General features: G+C 57.0%; 7 protein-coding genes across 7 annotated transcripts; 3 read left to right on the top strand and 4 right to left on the bottom strand.

The window, feature by feature from the left end:
- Positions 1–51: 51 nt before the first annotated feature.
- On the top strand, positions 52–402 carry nut2 (mediator complex subunit NUT2; the record flags this gene model as incomplete). Its single annotated transcript, XM_025588746.1, has 1 exon — positions 52–402. A coding segment is annotated over one exon (351 nt), but the record flags the coding sequence as incomplete, so codon positions are not given.
- A 564-nt stretch (positions 403–966) lies between these two features.
- On the top strand, positions 967–2,773 carry BO95DRAFT_439913 (uncharacterized protein). Its single transcript, XM_025585833.1, has one exon. It carries the CDS (start codon positions 1,348–1,350, stop codon positions 2,599–2,601), a length of 1,254 nt encoding a protein of 417 aa, XP_025445695.1. The 5' UTR covers positions 967–1,347; the 3' UTR covers positions 2,602–2,773.
- A 1,942-nt stretch (positions 2,774–4,715) lies between these two features.
- On the bottom strand, positions 4,716–7,408 carry BO95DRAFT_355178 (uncharacterized protein; the record flags this gene model as incomplete). The annotated part of the gene is made up of 4 exons (XM_025582236.1): positions 4,716–4,899; positions 4,981–5,075; positions 5,172–6,692; positions 7,370–7,408. The coding sequence occupies 4 exons, from the start codon at positions 7,406–7,408 to the stop codon at positions 4,716–4,718; spliced, it is 1,839 nt and encodes a 612-aa protein (XP_025445694.1).
- Positions 7,409–7,684: 276 nt separating this feature from the next.
- BO95DRAFT_428975 (putative erythromycin esterase) lies at positions 7,685–9,049 on the bottom strand (the record flags this gene model as incomplete). Its single annotated transcript, XM_025584869.1, has 1 exon — positions 7,685–9,049. The coding sequence occupies one exon, from the start codon at positions 9,047–9,049 to the stop codon at positions 7,685–7,687; it is 1,365 nt and encodes a 454-aa protein (XP_025445693.1).
- A 243-nt stretch (positions 9,050–9,292) lies between these two features.
- On the top strand, positions 9,293–11,009 carry BO95DRAFT_29258 (uncharacterized protein). The gene is made up of 3 exons (XM_025581722.1): positions 9,293–10,394; positions 10,484–10,747; positions 10,800–11,009. The coding sequence occupies exons 1-3, from the start codon at positions 9,485–9,487 to the stop codon at positions 10,838–10,840; spliced, it is 1,215 nt and encodes a 404-aa protein (XP_025445692.1). The 5' UTR covers positions 9,293–9,484; the 3' UTR covers positions 10,841–11,009.
- Positions 10,876–12,307, bottom strand: BO95DRAFT_439909 (putative inositol phospholipid biosynthesis protein Scs3). The gene is made up of 2 exons (XM_025585832.1): positions 11,212–12,307; positions 10,876–11,143 (listed from the first exon to the last, which is right to left on the bottom strand). Exons 1-2 carry the CDS (start codon positions 12,160–12,162, stop codon positions 11,042–11,044), a joined length of 1,053 nt encoding a protein of 350 aa, XP_025445691.1. The 5' UTR covers positions 12,163–12,307; the 3' UTR covers positions 10,876–11,041.
- Positions 12,308–12,454: 147 nt separating this feature from the next.
- On the bottom strand, positions 12,455–15,712 carry BO95DRAFT_382875 (beta-glucosidase). Its single transcript, XM_025583404.1, has 7 exons — positions 15,555–15,712; positions 15,341–15,483; positions 15,244–15,288; positions 15,133–15,185; positions 13,880–15,071; positions 12,941–13,799; positions 12,455–12,890 (listed from the first exon to the last, which is right to left on the bottom strand). The coding sequence occupies exons 1-7, from the start codon at positions 15,609–15,611 to the stop codon at positions 12,657–12,659; spliced, it is 2,583 nt and encodes an 860-aa protein (XP_025445690.1). The 5' UTR covers positions 15,612–15,712; the 3' UTR covers positions 12,455–12,656.
- Positions 15,713–17,405: the final 1,693 nt, after the last annotated feature.

Genomic DNA, 17,405 nt, shown 5'->3' with positions numbered 1-17,405 from the left:
CCTCCCCCCCAAAACATCTCCGAATACTAACTCCCTCGGCCAAACCCCAGCAAAAACCTCACCCTCGCCCTCCAAACCCTCCAAACCCACACCGCCCCCACCAACCCGGACGCCACCTCGACTGCCAGCAGCAACCCCACCACCACCAACCCGCAGGACCCTCCCCTGGGGAGCGTGCAACTCCCGCCGGAGATTATCGATTACGTGGACGCGGCGCGCAACCCGGACATCTACACGCGCGAGTTCGTGGAGCTGGTGCAGCGCGGCAACCAGGACCTCAAGGGGAAGAAGGAGGCTTTCCGCGGGTTCCGGGACGTGCTGGCGCGGGAGATCCGCGGCGCCATGCCCGAGTGTCGCGGGGAGGTGAGGCGGGTGTTGGAGATGACGGGGGGGGAGGATTGATTTTTTGGGGGGGGGCATCAATAGGGAAGCTGGGGGGGCGTTGTTTTTCTTGTTGGTTTTAAAGGGGGAAAGAGGATTTTTGTTGTATCGGTTGCGAGCTTGGGTTTTTGAATGTGGATGGCGTTGCTGGGGGGGTATATGGTTTATGTCATGGTGTTTCAGAGTTCGGGAGTTTTGGTTTTTGCAATGGATGGTGGGGGGGGGGGGGAGAATAAACTACCGATTAATCAATTAGGTGAAGCAGGCAGTGCTGGGGCTGGAATGATACCACTCATAATCCATCTGAACCAAAAATAACCCTTACGTATCCGAAAGGTGAATGGTGAATGACATTTCCAGGTCCACGTGTTGCCGGCGGACGCAGGGGATGATCGTATCGCGATCGGAGACACAGAGCTGGGAATGATATCAGTTACTAGGTAGGTAAATTATGAGTACCAATTAATAACCAGTAACTAATTTATTAGTTACTCTGCCAATCGAGGGAGTGACGAGTCGAGTGGAGCTGTCTTTTCCCCGCGTTTGTTTGTCGGTCAATCCGGGTCTAGTAAAGGATGACTGCATAGGTTAGTCCTTAGTTAGTATCTTCTCGTGACTCGCTGCCTGTTCATCCTCTCCTCTCCTCTCCTCTCCTCTCCTCTCGTACTCTTACTCTTACTCTTTCTTCTCTCTGCTCTCGCACACACTCTCTTCTCTTCCCTCTTCCACTGCCTCCTTCTCGCTTCCTCTTACCCTTTCCTCTCCTCTCCTCTCCTCTCCTCCTCTCCTCCTCTCCTCTCCGCTCCTCTCTATACTTCCTCCCCTCCACCACTAGCTCCATACTTTACTCCCACTACATTACACCACACTATACTACTTCCATCCATTTCAACCCAACTACCCAACCACTCTTGACTCAACCCCACCCATTCAAAACCCCCCATCTCCCCATCCAACGATGAAACCATGATCACCGGCCCGACCACCTCCCCCGGCAATGGCGTCGTCGGGGGCTACACCGGCCACAGTATGGCCCTCCGCATCGCCATTGCAACCCTGGCCGCCATCAGCTGGTACAATGCCGTCGAGCTGGTCATCCTCGTCTTCGTGACCTTCGCCCAGTTCCGGGGCCCCTACTTCTGGTCGCTGCTGATCTCCTCGCTGGGGCTCCTCCCCTACTCCACCGGCTTCCTCCTCAAATACTTCGACCTGGCGCCCGCCGCCCTGTCTGTCACCCTGATCACCATCGGCTGGTACACCATGGTGACGGGCCAGTCGGTGGTGCTGTACTCGCGGCTGCACCTGGTGCTGCCCAACCCGCGCATCCTGCGCCAGGTGCGGTACATGATCACCATCGACGCGTGCCTGCTGCACCTGCCGACCACCGTGCTCACGTACGGCTCGAACCTGGCCCCGCGCAAGGCCGCCTTCATCGCCGGCTACAACATCATGGAGAAGATCCAGATGACCTGCTTCTGCCTGCAGGAGTTCATCCTGTCGGCGTTGTACATCTGGGAGACGGTGCGCATGCTGCGCCTCGACCCGGACCGCGGCAAGCGCAAGATCATGTACCAGCTGGTCGCCATCAACCTGATCATCATCTTTTTAGATCTGGGGCTGCTGGTCATCGAGTACCGCGACCTCTACATCATGGAGACCATGATCAAGGGCGTCATCTACAGCGTCAAGCTGAAGCTCGAGTTCGCCGTCCTCGGCAAGCTCGTCCTGCTGGTTCGCGGTCACCACGTCTGGAAGTGCGACTCCGCCCTCGCCGTCAGCAGTCCGCCGCCGCCGCCGACCGCCGTCGACGAGCAGCAGCCACCAACAATCACCACCGGCCGCGGCGGGGCGACGATACCGGAGTACCCGGATTTCGTCGACGCCACCCGCGTCACCTCGGACCTGACGCACCCGGGCACGCACGCGCCCATCGCGACCCGCCGCCGGTCGCACCCCTGGATGGACAGCGAGGACGTCTCGATCGCTATGTTCGAGCACGCCACCTGCACGACCACGCGCAGCAGCACAACGCGGCGGAGTCTCAGCGGCCGCCGCCTCGACCATCCGCGCACGGGCCACTCGGACGGCTCGCACGTCTCGCAGTCGTGGAGCGGCGAGACGCAGACCAACCACTCGTTCCTGTCGGCTACGGGTCAGGAGCGAGAATTGAGTCCGGCCGACTTTACAGGGAACTGGGGGAAGCCCCAGGGCAGTTTTTAGTCGGTGCTTATCCGCTGAATAGCTTTATGATTGAATGAGTTATGAGGTATGCGGCGCTGTCTGATGTTTTGGGGGCAAAGCCCGTCTAGTATATTGGGTAGTAATTCATGCACATATGGAGTCTGTACTTTACTTCTAGTCAGGAATAAGCAAGCCGGAAGCTATCTCACAGTAAACATGACGTATGCAGAATTCTATAGCGTTGTGAGTATCACGGGATGGATGCGAAGTACGGACGGAGTAAGAGTATGCTCCATAAGGTACGGGCCCCAGTCCGAGTCCCGGAAAGTCCAAAAGTGGAACCCGTGAACCACTGGCCCCGGGAAATGCGGACTGCGGACTGTTGGATTGTGGACACTGGAATGCGCTTACGGCTGAGCCCGAACCCGCCCCGACCATCTCCTGGACCATGGTACGTAGCCCATCATCCACCCAGGGAGGTCACTTTATTTCAGGTCCGTACCGCACCTGAATCTCCATTTCTCCCACACAGCCAGACAAACACCGGGGTAGGGTACTGTACTGTACTGTACTGTCCTACCCTCCCCTCACACTAACTTATATGCCATTGCAAAGCTAATGCATTAGATAGGTAACTTCCAGTACGGTACAGTACGTAACTTAAGTCCAGTAAGCCAGTTCGCAGGATCTCAGCTGCTTCAATCCGGTTCGATTCGATCCGATTTAGCCGAGTTTTACTGTGCGTACTCGGTAGGTACTAATAGTAGTAGTGGATTGTAAGTTACTACTACCCAGTAGCTAGTAGGTAGGTAGGGTAAGCAACCCGCCCAATCGGATGGTAGTTGTTGGTGGTTGGTTGCCTTGTCCGGCCTGCTTGCCCTGCGGTCCCGGGGGGAGGAGGGTAGCCTACGTTGTCAGGGTCTGCGTAGTGCGCACATTCTTGAGTGTACAGTACTTTCTTGTTGGGGTGGGGGTGGACTCTACTATATGTACTATACTGTACTGTACTGTACATGTTCAGTCAGGCGGGATGGAGGATGGGCGAGGGATGAGGGATGAGGGAGGTGTGCTGCGGTGCTGGACTGGACTGGACAGACTGAGTTGGACTGAGCTGGACTGGCACAGGCCTCCGCGAGCGCTGAGCTGAGCCCTGTTACTGCTATTGCTACTGCTACTGCTACCGCTACTGCTACGGAAGCAGAGTCATGCTCACTGCATTCCTGTAAGACTGCATGTACTCATCATCAGAGGGAAGGACGGAGAGTTGCAATTGCGATGTTAAGCTTACCTTTGGTTGGACCTGTCTCCTCGTACAGTACAGTACAGTACAGGACAATACCTCAGCAGTAACGGCATGCTGTAGCGAGGCAGACCAGCCCTTTCTCGCCCTGTCTCCTACCACCCGGCCGTCTTCCCGCTGGGGAATCTGACATGAGGAGATGACGGTATACCAATACGAAGTAGGTGGTAGTTATTCTCGAGCTGCTCTCGGCATCTATACTCGAAAAGGACCCCTACTCAAAGTGGGCAGTTTGTTCGATGAACCTACACATTGGGGTCAGAGTCCATTGCTGTATCAGTTGGATTGACTGGATGGTTTATGCTATGTGCTGTGGTGCGCATTATCTGACAGGCTCTAACTCCCACTTGAACCTGTCATGCTGCAGATGGGGACTGCATGACAACCGGGGAAGTGCCGTGACGTGGTGAAAGATCGGGTCGACTACCTCAGACCTGACGGAGACTAAAGCGTGCTACACACACGATGCACCATCGCAAGACAATCATAATCATTACACTATCCACAAAGCCCATCTGATCAACATGGTCAAGACTAATCAAACAGAAACAGATCCAGATCCCAACGCCCACGCCGTACCCAGCATGCCGGATGCATCTGCCTTTGCAAACTCCAAGCGCCAATTCCAGCCATATGGACACCAGTTCAGGAGAAAAATCAAAGGACACAGGAAGTCCCAAGTCGGAGGAACACGCTACACAATCTGATGCGAGAAAAAAATAGCTCAGCAACTACCCTTCTTCGTAGTTTTCAACAATCCCAGAATTGAACATGTGAACATGCTACCAGGTATTCAACATATGTAAATCATCATGAGACCCGTATCGCACGACTCAATGCAACCCTCAAACATTCAAGAATGGCTCTTGGGCTGAGACAGGAGGTGCAGACGGCTCATGGTCAGCACGCCCCGGCCGCGAGCACGAGCACTGCCCGGGGTGGTGGTGGTGGTGCTGGCGCGTCCCGCCGAGGGTCGGGTTGTAGAGCGGAGCGGAGTGTGGGAGCGCGCTTTGGTGGGCGTGGGGGTACCTGCAACACTCGAGGCCGTATCCTTGGTAACACTGGGAGTACCCGTGACCTTGGCAAACAGAGTGGAGGCACGACCGGTCTTCTTGAACGGCGAGGGCGAGGGCGCGCTCATCTTGAGGCGCTTGGCGCTGCGCGCTCCCGCACTATCGGCTGGAGGCACGTTTTCGGCATCAACATCCTCCGCCTCGACGGCGGTGCGGTTACGCTTCTTGTGACCAATACCATGGGGAACCCCGGCAATGTCGGGCAAGGAACTAGCGTCGTGCTTCTCCTCCTCAACGGTAGGACGGTTGCGTTTCTTGTGACCAATACCGTGGGGCACACCGGCAATCTCGGGCAGAGGAGTGGCGTCGGAAGGACGCACCTGGCGGATAGTAGGTGTGGTCGCCTCGCTGTTCTTGGTGGTGCTGCCGATCTTGCTGGGGCTGTGGGAGTGCTCCGGGGTCAAGGTAGGTAGAGTCGGGTAAACAATATCAGAAACCACCCGAGAGGCACTTGCAGTGGGAAGTTTCGAAGGGGAAGGCGAGAACACGGTTTCCTCCGGAGCATCCTTCACGCAGGGAGTGAACTCGACGCGCTTCTTGGGAGAGGGAGTGTGCGACGGTTCCTCGGTGGCGTCCCGAGACGAGCCGAACAGCATGTTCGAGCCGAAGTCGGGAGCCGCCACATGGGTGCCTGCCGCGATCTTGAGGGGGTCTTTGGAGAACAGCTGGTGGGGTTGACGGAGGATCGACCGGGGTTGGCTGAAATTGGGAATGTTGCTCTTCAGCCGGGGGTTGAAGTCGGTCTGAGGCGTGCGCGGAATCTCTGGCTGCGTGGGGGCTGGGGAGCGGACCAACGAGGGAATCATCGAAGTGCGAGCAGGTCTCACGGTCGACGCACGCGCCGCCGAGGCTCGGGTCGGAGTCATCAAAGACTTGCGGAAAGAGTGCCTGGGACGCGTGAAACCGGGCTTAGGGCTGTTCAGAGTAGGCAGACGACTGGTCGAGGCGTCATCAGTCTGATTGTGCTTGACGCGTTTAGCTGAAGCAGCAACCGGAGCAGGAGAGGGCCGTGCAACGGAGACCTTGGAAGGCGAAGGCGACTTGCTGTCGGTCTCGTCCAGTCGTGCCTTGGAGTTGGATCTCTTAAGAGCTTTCTTCTCGATGACCGGCTGGAAGCGACCCGGAGCGGCACGGAAGGCCGAAGGATGGTTGGCGATGGAGTCCATCTTCTTGAATTCGGCCATGTGAGCCTCGGTGAAACGGTCGGTCTTTCCCTTGGGCTGCACGATCTTTCTCTCGGTGAGCTCGGGTTTGTCCTGTGCGCCGTTGGCCCGATCCTTGACCATCTGCGCCTTGATCTTCGCAGCGTCCAGGCGCACGCTCTCCATGAGCTTCTTGGCCTCGTCGCTCAGCTGGGCCTCTTGGCTGGCGAACTTGAACTCAAACGCAGGGGTACCATAGTATGCGGACGCGGGGGAATCTCTAGCCTTGGTCGGAGTGCTCTCAGTCGCGGTGTCCTTGACGACGTTGCCCTCGGCGTCCTTCTTGATGGGATTGAACCCCAAAACCAAGCCGGAGTCGGGCTGCTTAGTGGTGCTCTGGTGGACCTTGCTGGGGTGCATATCCTGGTGGGAGGGACGCGCCATGACGGTGGAGGGGGTCTTTGCACCGGGACCCTTCGTCGCCGCGGGTGTAGCCCTAAGCGGGGTAGCAACGCTCGGGATTCTGGAAGGGGTAGTGCCCTTGACTGGCGAAGTCAACTGGGTAATTCTCTTGGGGGTCGCCTCGACTCGCGCGGACGCGGCATTGGGGGTTTTCTTGGGCGTAGCATCGACGCGATCGGACGCGTCGCCGGCGCCCTTCTTGGGGGTCGCTCCGCTCCTGGAGAACGCGGCGCTCTTCATCTTCTTGAATGTCGACTCGGCCTTGTCGAACGCGGCAGTGATGGATCGCTTTTTCGTCCGCTCCGCCTCCGCGGCTGCGGCACGCGTAGATTCGGTTATGGTTTCCTTGGATGCGGTTTCGGGATCCTCGGCTGTAGCAGGAGCCGGCTGAGGAGGCTCAGGTTTTTCGCTGGCGGGAGCAGACTTCTTGTCCGCTACGACAGGGGCGTTGTCGGCTTCGCGTTCAGGTTCGGGATTGGGTGCAGAGCTGTTGACAACGGCGGTCTCCTCACGTTCGATAACTAGGGGTAGATCGGTGGGTTCGTGGGTGGATTGGGATTTCTTCTTGCTCCTCGTGGATCGTTTGTTTGGTTTTGTAGGAAGTTGGTCGTCATGCCGATTGTTGGTGTTGACGTGATCTTTGTTGACGTGACTGTGCTCAGCGGGGCCAGGTGGTGGCTGAGGCTCCTAAGCGGGTCATCCAGTGTCAGTGACCTGAGATGTACAGGGTAGCATTCCACATGCTCTCCCCTCTCTCGGATCAGAACCCTTCATATCGCTGGAGGGTGGGATGCTCGGATGGGCGAATGGCTTACCTCGGACAAGGACACATCGCGATTGCGCAGACGGGCGGACCGCCGGACCGCCATAGTTGCTATATACAATGAATTGGTGATAATATGTGATAAAATATGAGGATGAATGGGGTGCAATCGAGGATACAACAGTGGCAATGCACGAGAATGACGACAAGAGGAGAATTGAAGGCATGGGGTAAAAGGGCGAATAAACAAACCCGCGGCCAGGCGGTGAGCTGACGTCAAAGCTTAGATAAGTGATCACGTGCACGCATGCATCCATCCTCTACACAATTTCATTCTACCACTTGATCTGAATCACTAACAACAGATGTTGGTACAAAATAACTACAAGCCAAAAGGATATGTCTCCTCCATGCCCATCACCGTTTTCGGCTGCACCGTCTCCAGCGGCTTCACCGCCTCTGTCTCATCGAACCAGATATACGCGTCGAACTGCTGCTGCAGGTCCGCCTGCGAGTAATGCGACATGCGCTCCGTGTCCGGCCGATAGATGACGCCGATGAACCGCTCGAGCCGGTGGCTCTCAGCGGCCATGGCCTCCTTGAGGCGGGGACTGATGCGGCCCTCGCGCAGATCCCACACGAAGCGCGGGATGCCCGTGTGATGGGCCACGGACTCCCAGCTATCGGGCCTCGAGGGCCGGACGGCCATGATCTCCATGTCCTCGTCCCACTCGTGGGCGGCGGCGACGGTGCCCGTGTGCGTGCCGCAGCCGAGGATGGCGACGTGCTCGCGGCCGAAGCGCTCGCGACACAGCTGGCCGATGTTGACCTCCTTGCGGCGCGTGCCCATGCTCGTGAACCGCGCATCCCCGCAGTGGGAGTTGTGCGCCCAGACCACGGCCTTGCCGGCCGCCGCGGGTCGGCTCTTCAGGATGCGGCGCAGCGTGTCCACCATGTGCGTGTCGCGCAGCGTCCACGACGAGGCCGAGCTGTAGTACATGGCCTTGTAGTAGCGCTCGGCGTCGCGCACCAGGTACGCGTTCTGCTGGCCGCTGTGGTACTCCTCGCCGTCGTGCACATCCTCGGAATACTCCAGCCGCCGCGCCAGCAGGTCGCGCAGCATCTGCACCACCCCTTGCTCGCAGTCCGCCATGCCGCGCAGCGAGGCCAGCCCGTACGCGGTGGGGTCCTCCACCCACGGTTGCAGGCAGCCGTAGCGGCGGCGCGCGTCCTTCCCCGCGGCCGGGTCGATGCGGTCCAGGTAGTCGATGACCGCCTGGATCGACGCGCCCATGCTGTACAGGTCGAGGCCGTAGAATCCGGCCTTCTGCGCGGGGTCGGTCAGCGTCGCGTTGCGGTTGCGCATCCATTCGACCAGGTCCTGGGTCTCGCGGTTGCGCCACATCCAGGTGGGGAACCGCTTGAAGGGCTCATGCGCATCGTCGTCATCATTGCTGCCCTGTCGGATCCGGGCCTGGGGACCCGGGCGCTGGCGCACGTACCGGTCGACGGATTCCGCGTCGGGCCAGTCGGCCTCGACGGCGACGATGTTGAAGCCGTGGTGTTCGATCAGCCGCTTGGTGATCTCCGCGCGGGCGGCGTAGAACTCCGAGGTGCCATGCGTGCCGTCGCCGAGGAGGACGACGCGGTATTCCCCGAAGGTATCGAAGTGAGACCCAAAACTGGGGTCGTGGATGGCGGGCAGAGGTTGTGCTGCTGCGGTGAAGAGGTCTTGGAATTGCGACATCTTTGGGGTCGGTTTGAACAGTCGGGCTAGACGCCAGAGCTTCGCTGTCATAAGTGAGTGATTCAGCCCATTTTTGGGAATGTGTTTGTTATGACAGATAGTAAGCCCGGAGTACGCGTGGAGCTGATATACTGGAACGCAGTCGGATTAGGGTTCGGCAGCGGCGAAATGAGATCACCACCGGGTCATCGTGACTTGATCTTTGCCACATTCGAGCAATGAACGAGGAGGGTCATCGACGAGTAATATGCTCATACTGAGTACAGTATTAGACGAGCTATAGCTTACAGTAACACTTCTTTTCGATATCGATCCTCCAACCCGCCGATCCCTTCCCAATCCAAAATCTTCACCATCTATACCCCAGACCCCAGACCCCACACTCCACCACTACACACAGTATATCAGAGCCCCCAACCTCCAAAGAAAGAAAAAATGCCCACCCACCCCCAAAAACTAACCGCCTTCATCCGCGCCCAAGAATCCCTCTACGGCCCAATAACCACCATCCCAGACCCCTCGCAATGGAAACCCCCCGCCCAATCCGGCGGCCACCGAGGCCGCTACCTCTGGACCGACGCCTTCGGCGTCCTCAACTTCCTAACCCTACATCGAGAAACCACCAACCCCCAAAACAACCTGCAAGCACAAGCAAAAGACCACTACCTCACCCTGGCCACAAACCTCATCACCACCGTCCACCGCACCCTGGGCACCACCCGGTCCTCGCCCCCGGAACCGCTCCCGCGGGCCACGCCCTCCACCCCCCTCGCCGGCGGGCTCCGCATCGGCAAACCCCACGCCCACGGCCCCGACGGCGACGGCCAATACCACCATTACCTGACGCTGTGGATGTTCGCGCTGAACCGGACGGCGGTGGCCACACGCGACAGGACCTGGAACGATCAGGCGGTGGCGCTGGCGACGGCGATCCATCCACACTTCGTGCGGGGCGGGAGCAGCCGCGGGAGCAGCAGCGGACGTGACCCGCCGCACCACCACCACCAGCAATCCCTCAAAATGGTGTGGAAGATGGACGTCAACCTGGAGGAGGTGTTGGTCGCGTCGGAGGGGAATCTCGATCCCGTGGATGGGCTGGTGGTGTTTCGGTTGCTGCGGGAGACGGATCGGTGGTTTCGAGGAGAGGGCCCCCAGCCCGAAGATGAAGGGGTGCTGGGGGATGAGATTGAGGATTATCGGAGGATCGTCAAGCGGAAGGGGGAGGGGTTCGTCTCACTGGATCCCTTGGATTTGGGGATGGCGATGTGGACGGCGCATTGGGTGGCCGACACTAAAGGGGAGGAGTGGGCGGGGAGGATGGCGGAGGATTGTTGTGGGAGGGTTTGTATGACTTCCTTTCCTTTGAGATTTGGGTTGCGGTTAATGGATGGATGAATGAGTGGGGTGTGGTGCTGATGCTGCAGAAATCAACAGTTGACTTGTTCGAGAGACGACACTACCTTGACCGGGACCTCCGCGCGCGGTTGGCCTTCCGCGAGTTCGGGACGTGCTTGGGCCTCCAATGCATGGCGGCGCAGGCGTCGGATAAAGACCGCGCGGTCGAGCTGAAGGCCTACGCGGACCGCATTGTGGAGTGCTGGGATCCGCACATCTGGATGGAGACGGGGCGCAATGCGACGCCGGAGGAGTTGCGGCCCATCACGCGAGTCATGTATGCCGCGGCTTTGATCCCCGGAGGTGAGTGGTCTGAGTCCTTTGCGAAACATTACCTAGTATTGACATTCGACAGCGTTCTGTCGGGGCTATTTCGGGCCTGAACCTGTTGCTTAACTGGTCAAACAACCAGATAATTCGCAAAATATAATTGCCTGATGCATTGAGGTAAGCGTACTCTACAGAGTCAGTCAACCAGTAGTCAAAAAAAAATGCAAACATGTACAGTATGTATATCAGAGCCCGAGGAAACTCCCCTCCCTCGAACATCCATCACTCTATCAACGCCACAAACATAAAATCACAAAACCCAACCCTCTAAACCCCAGGTAGCCCCACAATCTCCCTCCACGGGATATTCGTCCGAGGGAGAATGTAAATCGTATAAACAGTGCCTAGTGCAATCAGAAGACCCGTTACCTGCAGAGGAAACATTAGCCCAGAAATCCCACAACTCAGAGTGACCGAAAAGGGAAAAGGGAACGTACCTTCTCAAACCAAGTGTGGAACCAAATCGCCGTCATCAACAACATCCACATCCCCAGGCCCACGACCGTCCACGCCAACCGGGCCGACCACACTACGAACACATCCTGCTCGTCAGCATCCCCCTCCTGATCAAGCGCATCCGTCTTCTCCCCCTCTTTCTTCTCCTTCGAATCCGCCTCCTCGCGGGACAGCCTGGCGCCCCAAGCCTCGAACCCAATCAACGAAGTCATCAACACCAACATGAACACATGTCCACTGACATCGTGCCCGCCGCGCCACGCCCCGCCAGCCCCCTTACACGCCACGGCCGTCGCCAGCGTCCCGAAGTCGGTGGTGGTGTAAGGGTTCTCCGCCTCGGGGATTGCCCGCTCGCACTTGCCGCCCGTCAGCACGAAGCTGCGGTCGATCAGCGCGGGCCCGAAGAACCATTGCGTCGTCAGGTACCACACCGTCGTGGCGAGCGCGTACCGGATGACAGCCTGCGTCGTGCGGCGGGACCGGTGCGCAGCAGCAGCAGCAGCAGCAGCGGTGGCAGTGTTGCCGCCCGCGCCGCCGCGACCGCCGCTCCCGGTGTAGGCGGACTGGGTGAGGAGGAGCAGGACGAAGGCGAGAGTTGTCCAGAGCCAGCCGATCTTCACGAAGTAGAGGTTGAAGACGTTGTCCTTGCGTGCGAAATAGTTGACGGGCTTGACGGCGGCGGGAAAGGAGAGGTGCAGGTCCGAGGCGATGGTTGGGGCGAAGGGGGATGGGTGGTTCTGGAGTGGGCTGCTGCTGGCGCTCGGATCACGGCTGCCGTAGGCGGTTGGCGAGAGGACGGAGAAAAGAGACCCCACGATGAGGGTGAGAGGATAGATGAGGAGAGCGGTGATCGGGGGTTGGAGCGATCGTGATGTGGTCGGGCTTGTTGCTGTTACTCCGGCGGGAGAAGGGGGATTGTCCGCGGATGGCATCGTGGTTTTTTTTCCCTTCTGTTGTCCGGGTGATTGCACTCGTCTTGTGGTGTGTTGCTTCGAAAATGTATAGAGGATGAAATAACTGTTCTATCTGAGTAGAATTGGGGAGTGCATGAAATTGAGGGACTTGGGGGACAATTGAATGGAACCAGGTCGATGATACAAAAGGATGATGATGATACAAAGGAAGAGGAAATGCAAATGGCGGAAGTCGGATGACGTCGCTGCCTGCTTGCCTGCCTTTCCGCCCGCCCTAACCAGATTCTTCCAACGACAACCACAACCACCGCCACAGCCACAACAAGCCTGCGACTATTACGCTATCATTGCATTACAATATACACTTGATCTACCGCTCGAATGCATGGTTCACATTGACAGCATCATAGTCATTAAATTCGTGGTCTCTACGACTTGTGAAAAATGTGTACATCATCTCCATCTGCAGCCTCAGGCCCAGGCTCAAAGCCCTTCATGACACCTTCCACCGCTCATTGCACCTTCGGGAGCGCCGCGTGAAGGGGCAGCTGACGCGAAGAGCTACCAACATGGACCTTCTTCGGGTAAGAAGTAATGACCCAATCCTGAGCCGCAACGTCCCAGTTGGACAGATCGCGACGAGTCAGGGTAGTCGTCCACACCGTCTCCTCGGAGGGCTTGAGGGTAAGGCGGTCGAATTTGCGCAACACAACCCTGGGCTCATTGGGCCCACCAAGGGAAACATACTGGCAAACGGTTAGCATGCGGGATTAATACTGCACGGGAGATTTATTACCAGTTGAGGTACAGCATCACCAGCAACACGACCAGTGTTCTTGACTGTCACCGAAACGCGGATCAACTCATCGTAGAGGCGGGGGTTACCACCGAAGCCACCACCCGCAGGCAGAACGGGCTGGGGAGAGCCATCGGTAGCACCCTCGGGGATGTGCTCCGCGGTGTCGACACCATAGTACGGGTCGCCAGATGAGGCCTTGAGGTCGGTGGAGTTCAGCCAGGGGTAGATGAACTTGCTGATTCTGGTCAATCCCTCAGGGTACACATAGTCCGAGGCATTGCCGACTTGTCCGAATGTGGGAGCAGCGCCAGTCTCAGTGGCTACTTGAGCGTTGGATGAAGCGTTGAGAACCTGGATGTGAAGGCCAGAGTAGTTGAAAGTGGTGTAGCTCAGACCATGTCCGAACTCGTAGATCGGGGTCTCATTGCGCTTGTCGAATCCGCGGTAGTCAATGAAAACACCTTCCGAGAAGTCGTCTTGGGGAGCCCCGTTGCCGTTGTTGAGTTCGCGGACAAGGTAATCCCCGTACGCCTCCCTCGTCTTGCCCCAGGTGAATGGCGATTTGGCGCCCGGGTTGACGCGGCCGTAGAGCACATCAGCCAGGGAGTTGCCAGACTCCTGGCCAGGCAAACCGGCCCAGAGGATGGCAGTGACATTGGGGTGGTCATACCACTCGTCGACCAAAACCGGTCCAACGGAGTGGATGACAACGATTGTGTTGTTGCAGTTGTTCGCAGCAGCCTTGATGAGGTTGTCGCCATTCTTCCAGAGGGTGAGGTTGTTGCGGTCGCCCTCATTTCCGTCCACAGAGATATAGCCCTCTCCCGAGTCCGAGTTGACGAACACAAGAGAGACACTACGGAGATAGATGTTAGTTCACTGAAGCATCAGATTTGAAACAGAAAAAGAAACAACGATATGGACGACAGGACTTACCTGGCTTGTTTAGCGAGGGTCTCCACCTGGCTCAGCGCCCAGTTGTCAGTGATGGCATAGACGCTGCCCTTGTGCTTGAGCACCTCAGCTTGAATAGCCTGCTCAGGGGTCACGAGGTATGGGAATTCGGCAGTGCCACTACCCCAAGCCATGGCAAGAGTACCGTTGTCACAGCCGCGGTCAGAGCAGCCATTGGCACCGTACGAGTTGGATCCGGCGTCTTCACCCAGGATCGCAACTTTGCGCTCCTTTCCGGTCAGAGGCAGGGCATTGTTGTTCTTCAGTAGAACAGTGCTGTCGGCTCCCAACTTGCGAATAACCTCGCTGTGGTTGCGCTGCACATTGACAAAGTGATTGACCTTCTCATAGGGACCTTCCTGAGGGTAAAAATACTTGAAGCCGTATTCATCGCGAGTCCAAGAGCTGAAGTTAGGCGGCTGGTACAGGCGGTCGCGGCCAACCTTGTAGTAGGCAGCCATGATACGAACAGCCATGTCGTCAACGCGCCACTGCGGGACGGTGCCGTTGAGAACAGCAATGGTCAGGTTGGTACCCCAGAAACTAGTGGCAGAATCGAAGGTGATATCACCAGGCATTGACATATCCAGGCCGGCCAAAGCAGAACCAACACCACTGTGGTGAGCACCCCAGTCAGACATCACGAAGCCCTGGAAGCCGAGCTCGGCCTTCAGAAGCTTGTTCAGCGTGTAACTGTTCTGGCAGCCGTAGCTGTTGTTGATCTGGTTGTAGGAACACATGATGGCGCCAACGCCTGCGCGAACGGCATCCGCGAAGGGCCAGAGGTACATTTCATGAATGGTCTTGTCATCAACATTCGAGCTGACCGTGTCGGAGATATTGAATCCGTAGCCCGCAGACTCTGAGACCTGGCGGAAATGCTCTTGCTCATTGAGAATGTAATGCTTGGCTGTTGCCACGACACCAGCATCTTGAATACCCTTGATCGTCTCCGCAAAGAGCACGCCAGTAAGAGCCGGGTCTGGAGAGAAACCTTCCCAGTTACGACCTCCATCAGGACTCCTGCCGAGGGGACCCGCGGCCGGGCCCAATTGAACATCGATTCCTTTGTCACTAAATTCTTGACCCATAGCCTGGCCACGGAGATAAGCCAGGTTCTTGTCCCATGTCGCAGCAACGTTGACACCAGCAGGGAAAGCCGAATTGTAGTCACCTGTAGGACACATTGTTAGCAAGAGTGTCAGCGGCCGGGCTCGAGTTAGATCAAGTCTTACTGTCACGAATTCCCAATGGACTGTCCTGGAGACACATGCCACCGATGTTCAGTCTAGACAGCAGGCGCCAGTTAGCCGACTAGAAACAAGTTCATTTTTGAAGGGTTCTACCTTGGAACACCACCAGTCTGACCGACACACTTCTCCAGCTCCCATCTAAAAGCTCGTTAGCAGGCGACTCATCTCGCGACAATTGTGGTGTCATTACCCAGTTCCGGTGGTAAGGTTGACCTTCTCATCCAGAGTCATCTGGGAGACAATGGCCACTGCACGCTGGTAGGCTTCCGCCCACTCTCCCTGGCCATTGGCCCAAGGGGAGGGATAGAATGGAGGAGAGAATGCCAATTCATCCTGTAGAGCACGACTCGTCAGCCTCAGGTTAGATCTCTAGAGGCATCGAGGACGCAGAAAAAGCAACATACAGCGCTGACGACAGAGGCAGCCGTCAAGGCAGCCGCCTCAAGCCAACTGAGCTTCATGATGGCGTAGAGGTAGCTGAAGAAAGAGGAAACAACGAGCTAGCCAGCCACACAGCTTGCACTCTCGAGAATTTGAGAAAGATGTCGAAGTAGTACAAAGGTGGAAGGACAAACAAGGCCGATCAGGGGGGGAAAGGGAGGAGATATAAATAACCCCAGCAACGAAGAGAGGGGGGCGCCACAGCTATGAGAGAGACCAGCGACGGTGAATAAAATCAATCAGAACCTCTTGGCCTATTTTTTTGCGGAGCTACCCACTCAGGAGTGAATTGATGTCTCGCAAACAAGAAGTCAAAGTAAGCAAGCACCTGGTCGGCCATGGACTGGGCGAGCGACGAGTGGTTCCATTCGCTTAGCTCTGAGCATGGGGATCGACAGGGAGGAAGCCAAATCGAGGAAGAGACAGGCGGCGAGGGAGAGAGCATGGAACGGTCGGAACTCAGGCAAGTCGAGCGATTGTATTTGCCGTGATTCACTAAGCTGGGGAGGAAGCTGCTGCTGCTGTTGCTGCTGCTGCTGCTGCTCCTGCTCCTGCTCCTGCGTTCATGCACTCGGCTCGGCAGCATGACCTGCACACCGTATAACACCCCGACTCAACGAGGAATTTCTCATTCTGGCGATGGTTCGCAGCCGAAGCGCAGAAAAGTCAAGCGGAATGACCGAACCCCACACCGACAGAGTCCAGCCATCTGGGGATGACGGAATGAGGTGGATGGAAGTACTGCAGTTACAGTCCAAGGGACTACACTATACTAAACAGAAAGTTTACTACTGACTGGCTGGTAAGTTACCGCTGGTACCGCTGTGGGGCATCCACTCGGCCCTGGTAACCTTGGGGGGTAATTCCGTTACGCTATACGGGCTGTTTACACTCCGATCCCTTTCCCCAACTCATCCTCCCTGACATGAACCTCAAACTGCCCTATGTGCGATGATATCTTTCCGGCAGGCCAGCAGAATGCAGTCAGTCGGGAGGTGCCTGACATTCTTGATTGAAACCAAAATATAAATAAAAACTTATCACTCGAGCCAATTCTGGCGCATTCCGATCAGCTTCGGGACACAATCGGCTGCGGTACGGGATACAGCTCAATTACGGGGGTTACAACTCTCGGTCAAATAGCGGACTTGGACGACGCCCAAGAAGCTTGGTAGCAGAATGAGATGGAAGGTAGTATTGCTTTCAATTGACAATTGACAACAAGTCAACAGCTGTTCCCCGCATCGTCATGGTCCAGCAAGCAATGGCTGACTATAGTTGAAGATAGTATAAGTTAGTCGACTAGTGGAATGTTACGGTACCGTCTCCCCAGCCATTCCCCGCATTTCCACTTCTGCATCCCGCTTGTTGGTCAGCCGCCCGAGGAAAAGAAGAGGGGAAAGAAACCTGGAAAAAGAATCATCTGGGAATAGATTAATGAATCCCTGATGCGGTAATGCGGTAATGCGGTAATGCGGTAACTAACAAGTCGACTCCCATTACATCGTGGTCCGTCCTTGGACCTGCCAACAGAGCAACACAAACAGAACACTGCCGAGGGGTCAACAACAACACACTGACCGTGCAAAAAAAAATGTCACGCTTGTTTATCCCGCCATGGCCTGACGGCGCCTTACATCCTTCGCCCGCAAGGGTCAGCCCATAGAGCCACCACTCCTTCCGTCGCAACTTGAAGTCAAGACATTCATTCCATCCCTCTCTCTCCCAGTCAAGGCCAAGTCGGACTGCTACTCACCTGCTCGGGTCCCCGTTGCGAGGCAAAGAGCGGCAAGAACTCCGACGGGATTGTGTAT

The sequence above is a fragment of the Aspergillus brunneoviolaceus genome (assembly GCF_003184695.1).
Source record: "Aspergillus brunneoviolaceus CBS 621.78 unplaced genomic scaffold BO95scaffold_11, whole genome shotgun sequence".
In the NCBI taxonomy this organism is placed as follows: domain Eukaryota; kingdom Fungi; phylum Ascomycota; class Eurotiomycetes; order Eurotiales; family Aspergillaceae; genus Aspergillus; species Aspergillus brunneoviolaceus.
This window is presented reverse-complemented; position numbering and strand designations above follow the sequence as displayed.

Excerpts from the sequence above, each read along its gene's own strand:
- BO95DRAFT_439913 (XM_025585833.1), top strand. The coding sequence starts at position 1,348 with ATGATCACCGGCCCGACCACCTCCCCCGGCAATGGCGTCGTCGGGGGC.
- BO95DRAFT_29258 (XM_025581722.1), top strand. The coding sequence starts at position 9,485 with ATGCCCACCCACCCCCAAAAACTAACCGCCTTCATCCGCGCCCAAGAA. Across the intron at positions 10,395-10,483 it reads GGATTGTTGTGGGAGGGTTT|TTGACTTGTTCGAGAGACGA; the intron begins GTATGACTTCCT and ends AGAAATCAACAG. Across the intron at positions 10,748-10,799 it reads CGCGGCTTTGATCCCCGGAG|CGTTCTGTCGGGGCTATTTC; the intron begins GTGAGTGGTCTG and ends GACATTCGACAG.
- BO95DRAFT_439909 (XM_025585832.1), bottom strand. The coding sequence starts at position 12,162 with ATGCCATCCGCGGACAATCCCCCTTCTCCCGCCGGAGTAACAGCAACA. Across the intron at positions 11,144-11,211 it reads TCCACACTTGGTTTGAGAAG|GTAACGGGTCTTCTGATTGC; the intron begins GTACGTTCCCTT and ends TTTCCTCTGCAG.
- BO95DRAFT_382875 (XM_025583404.1), bottom strand. The coding sequence starts at position 15,611 with ATGAAGCTCAGTTGGCTTGAGGCGGCTGCCTTGACGGCTGCCTCTGTC. Across the intron at positions 15,484-15,554 it reads CTGCCTCTGTCGTCAGCGCT|GATGAATTGGCATTCTCTCC; the intron begins GTATGTTGCTTT and ends CGTGCTCTACAG. Across the intron at positions 13,800-13,879 it reads ACCCTCGCTAAACAAGCCAG|TGTCTCTCTTGTGTTCGTCA; the intron begins GTAAGTCCTGTC and ends CTATCTCCGTAG.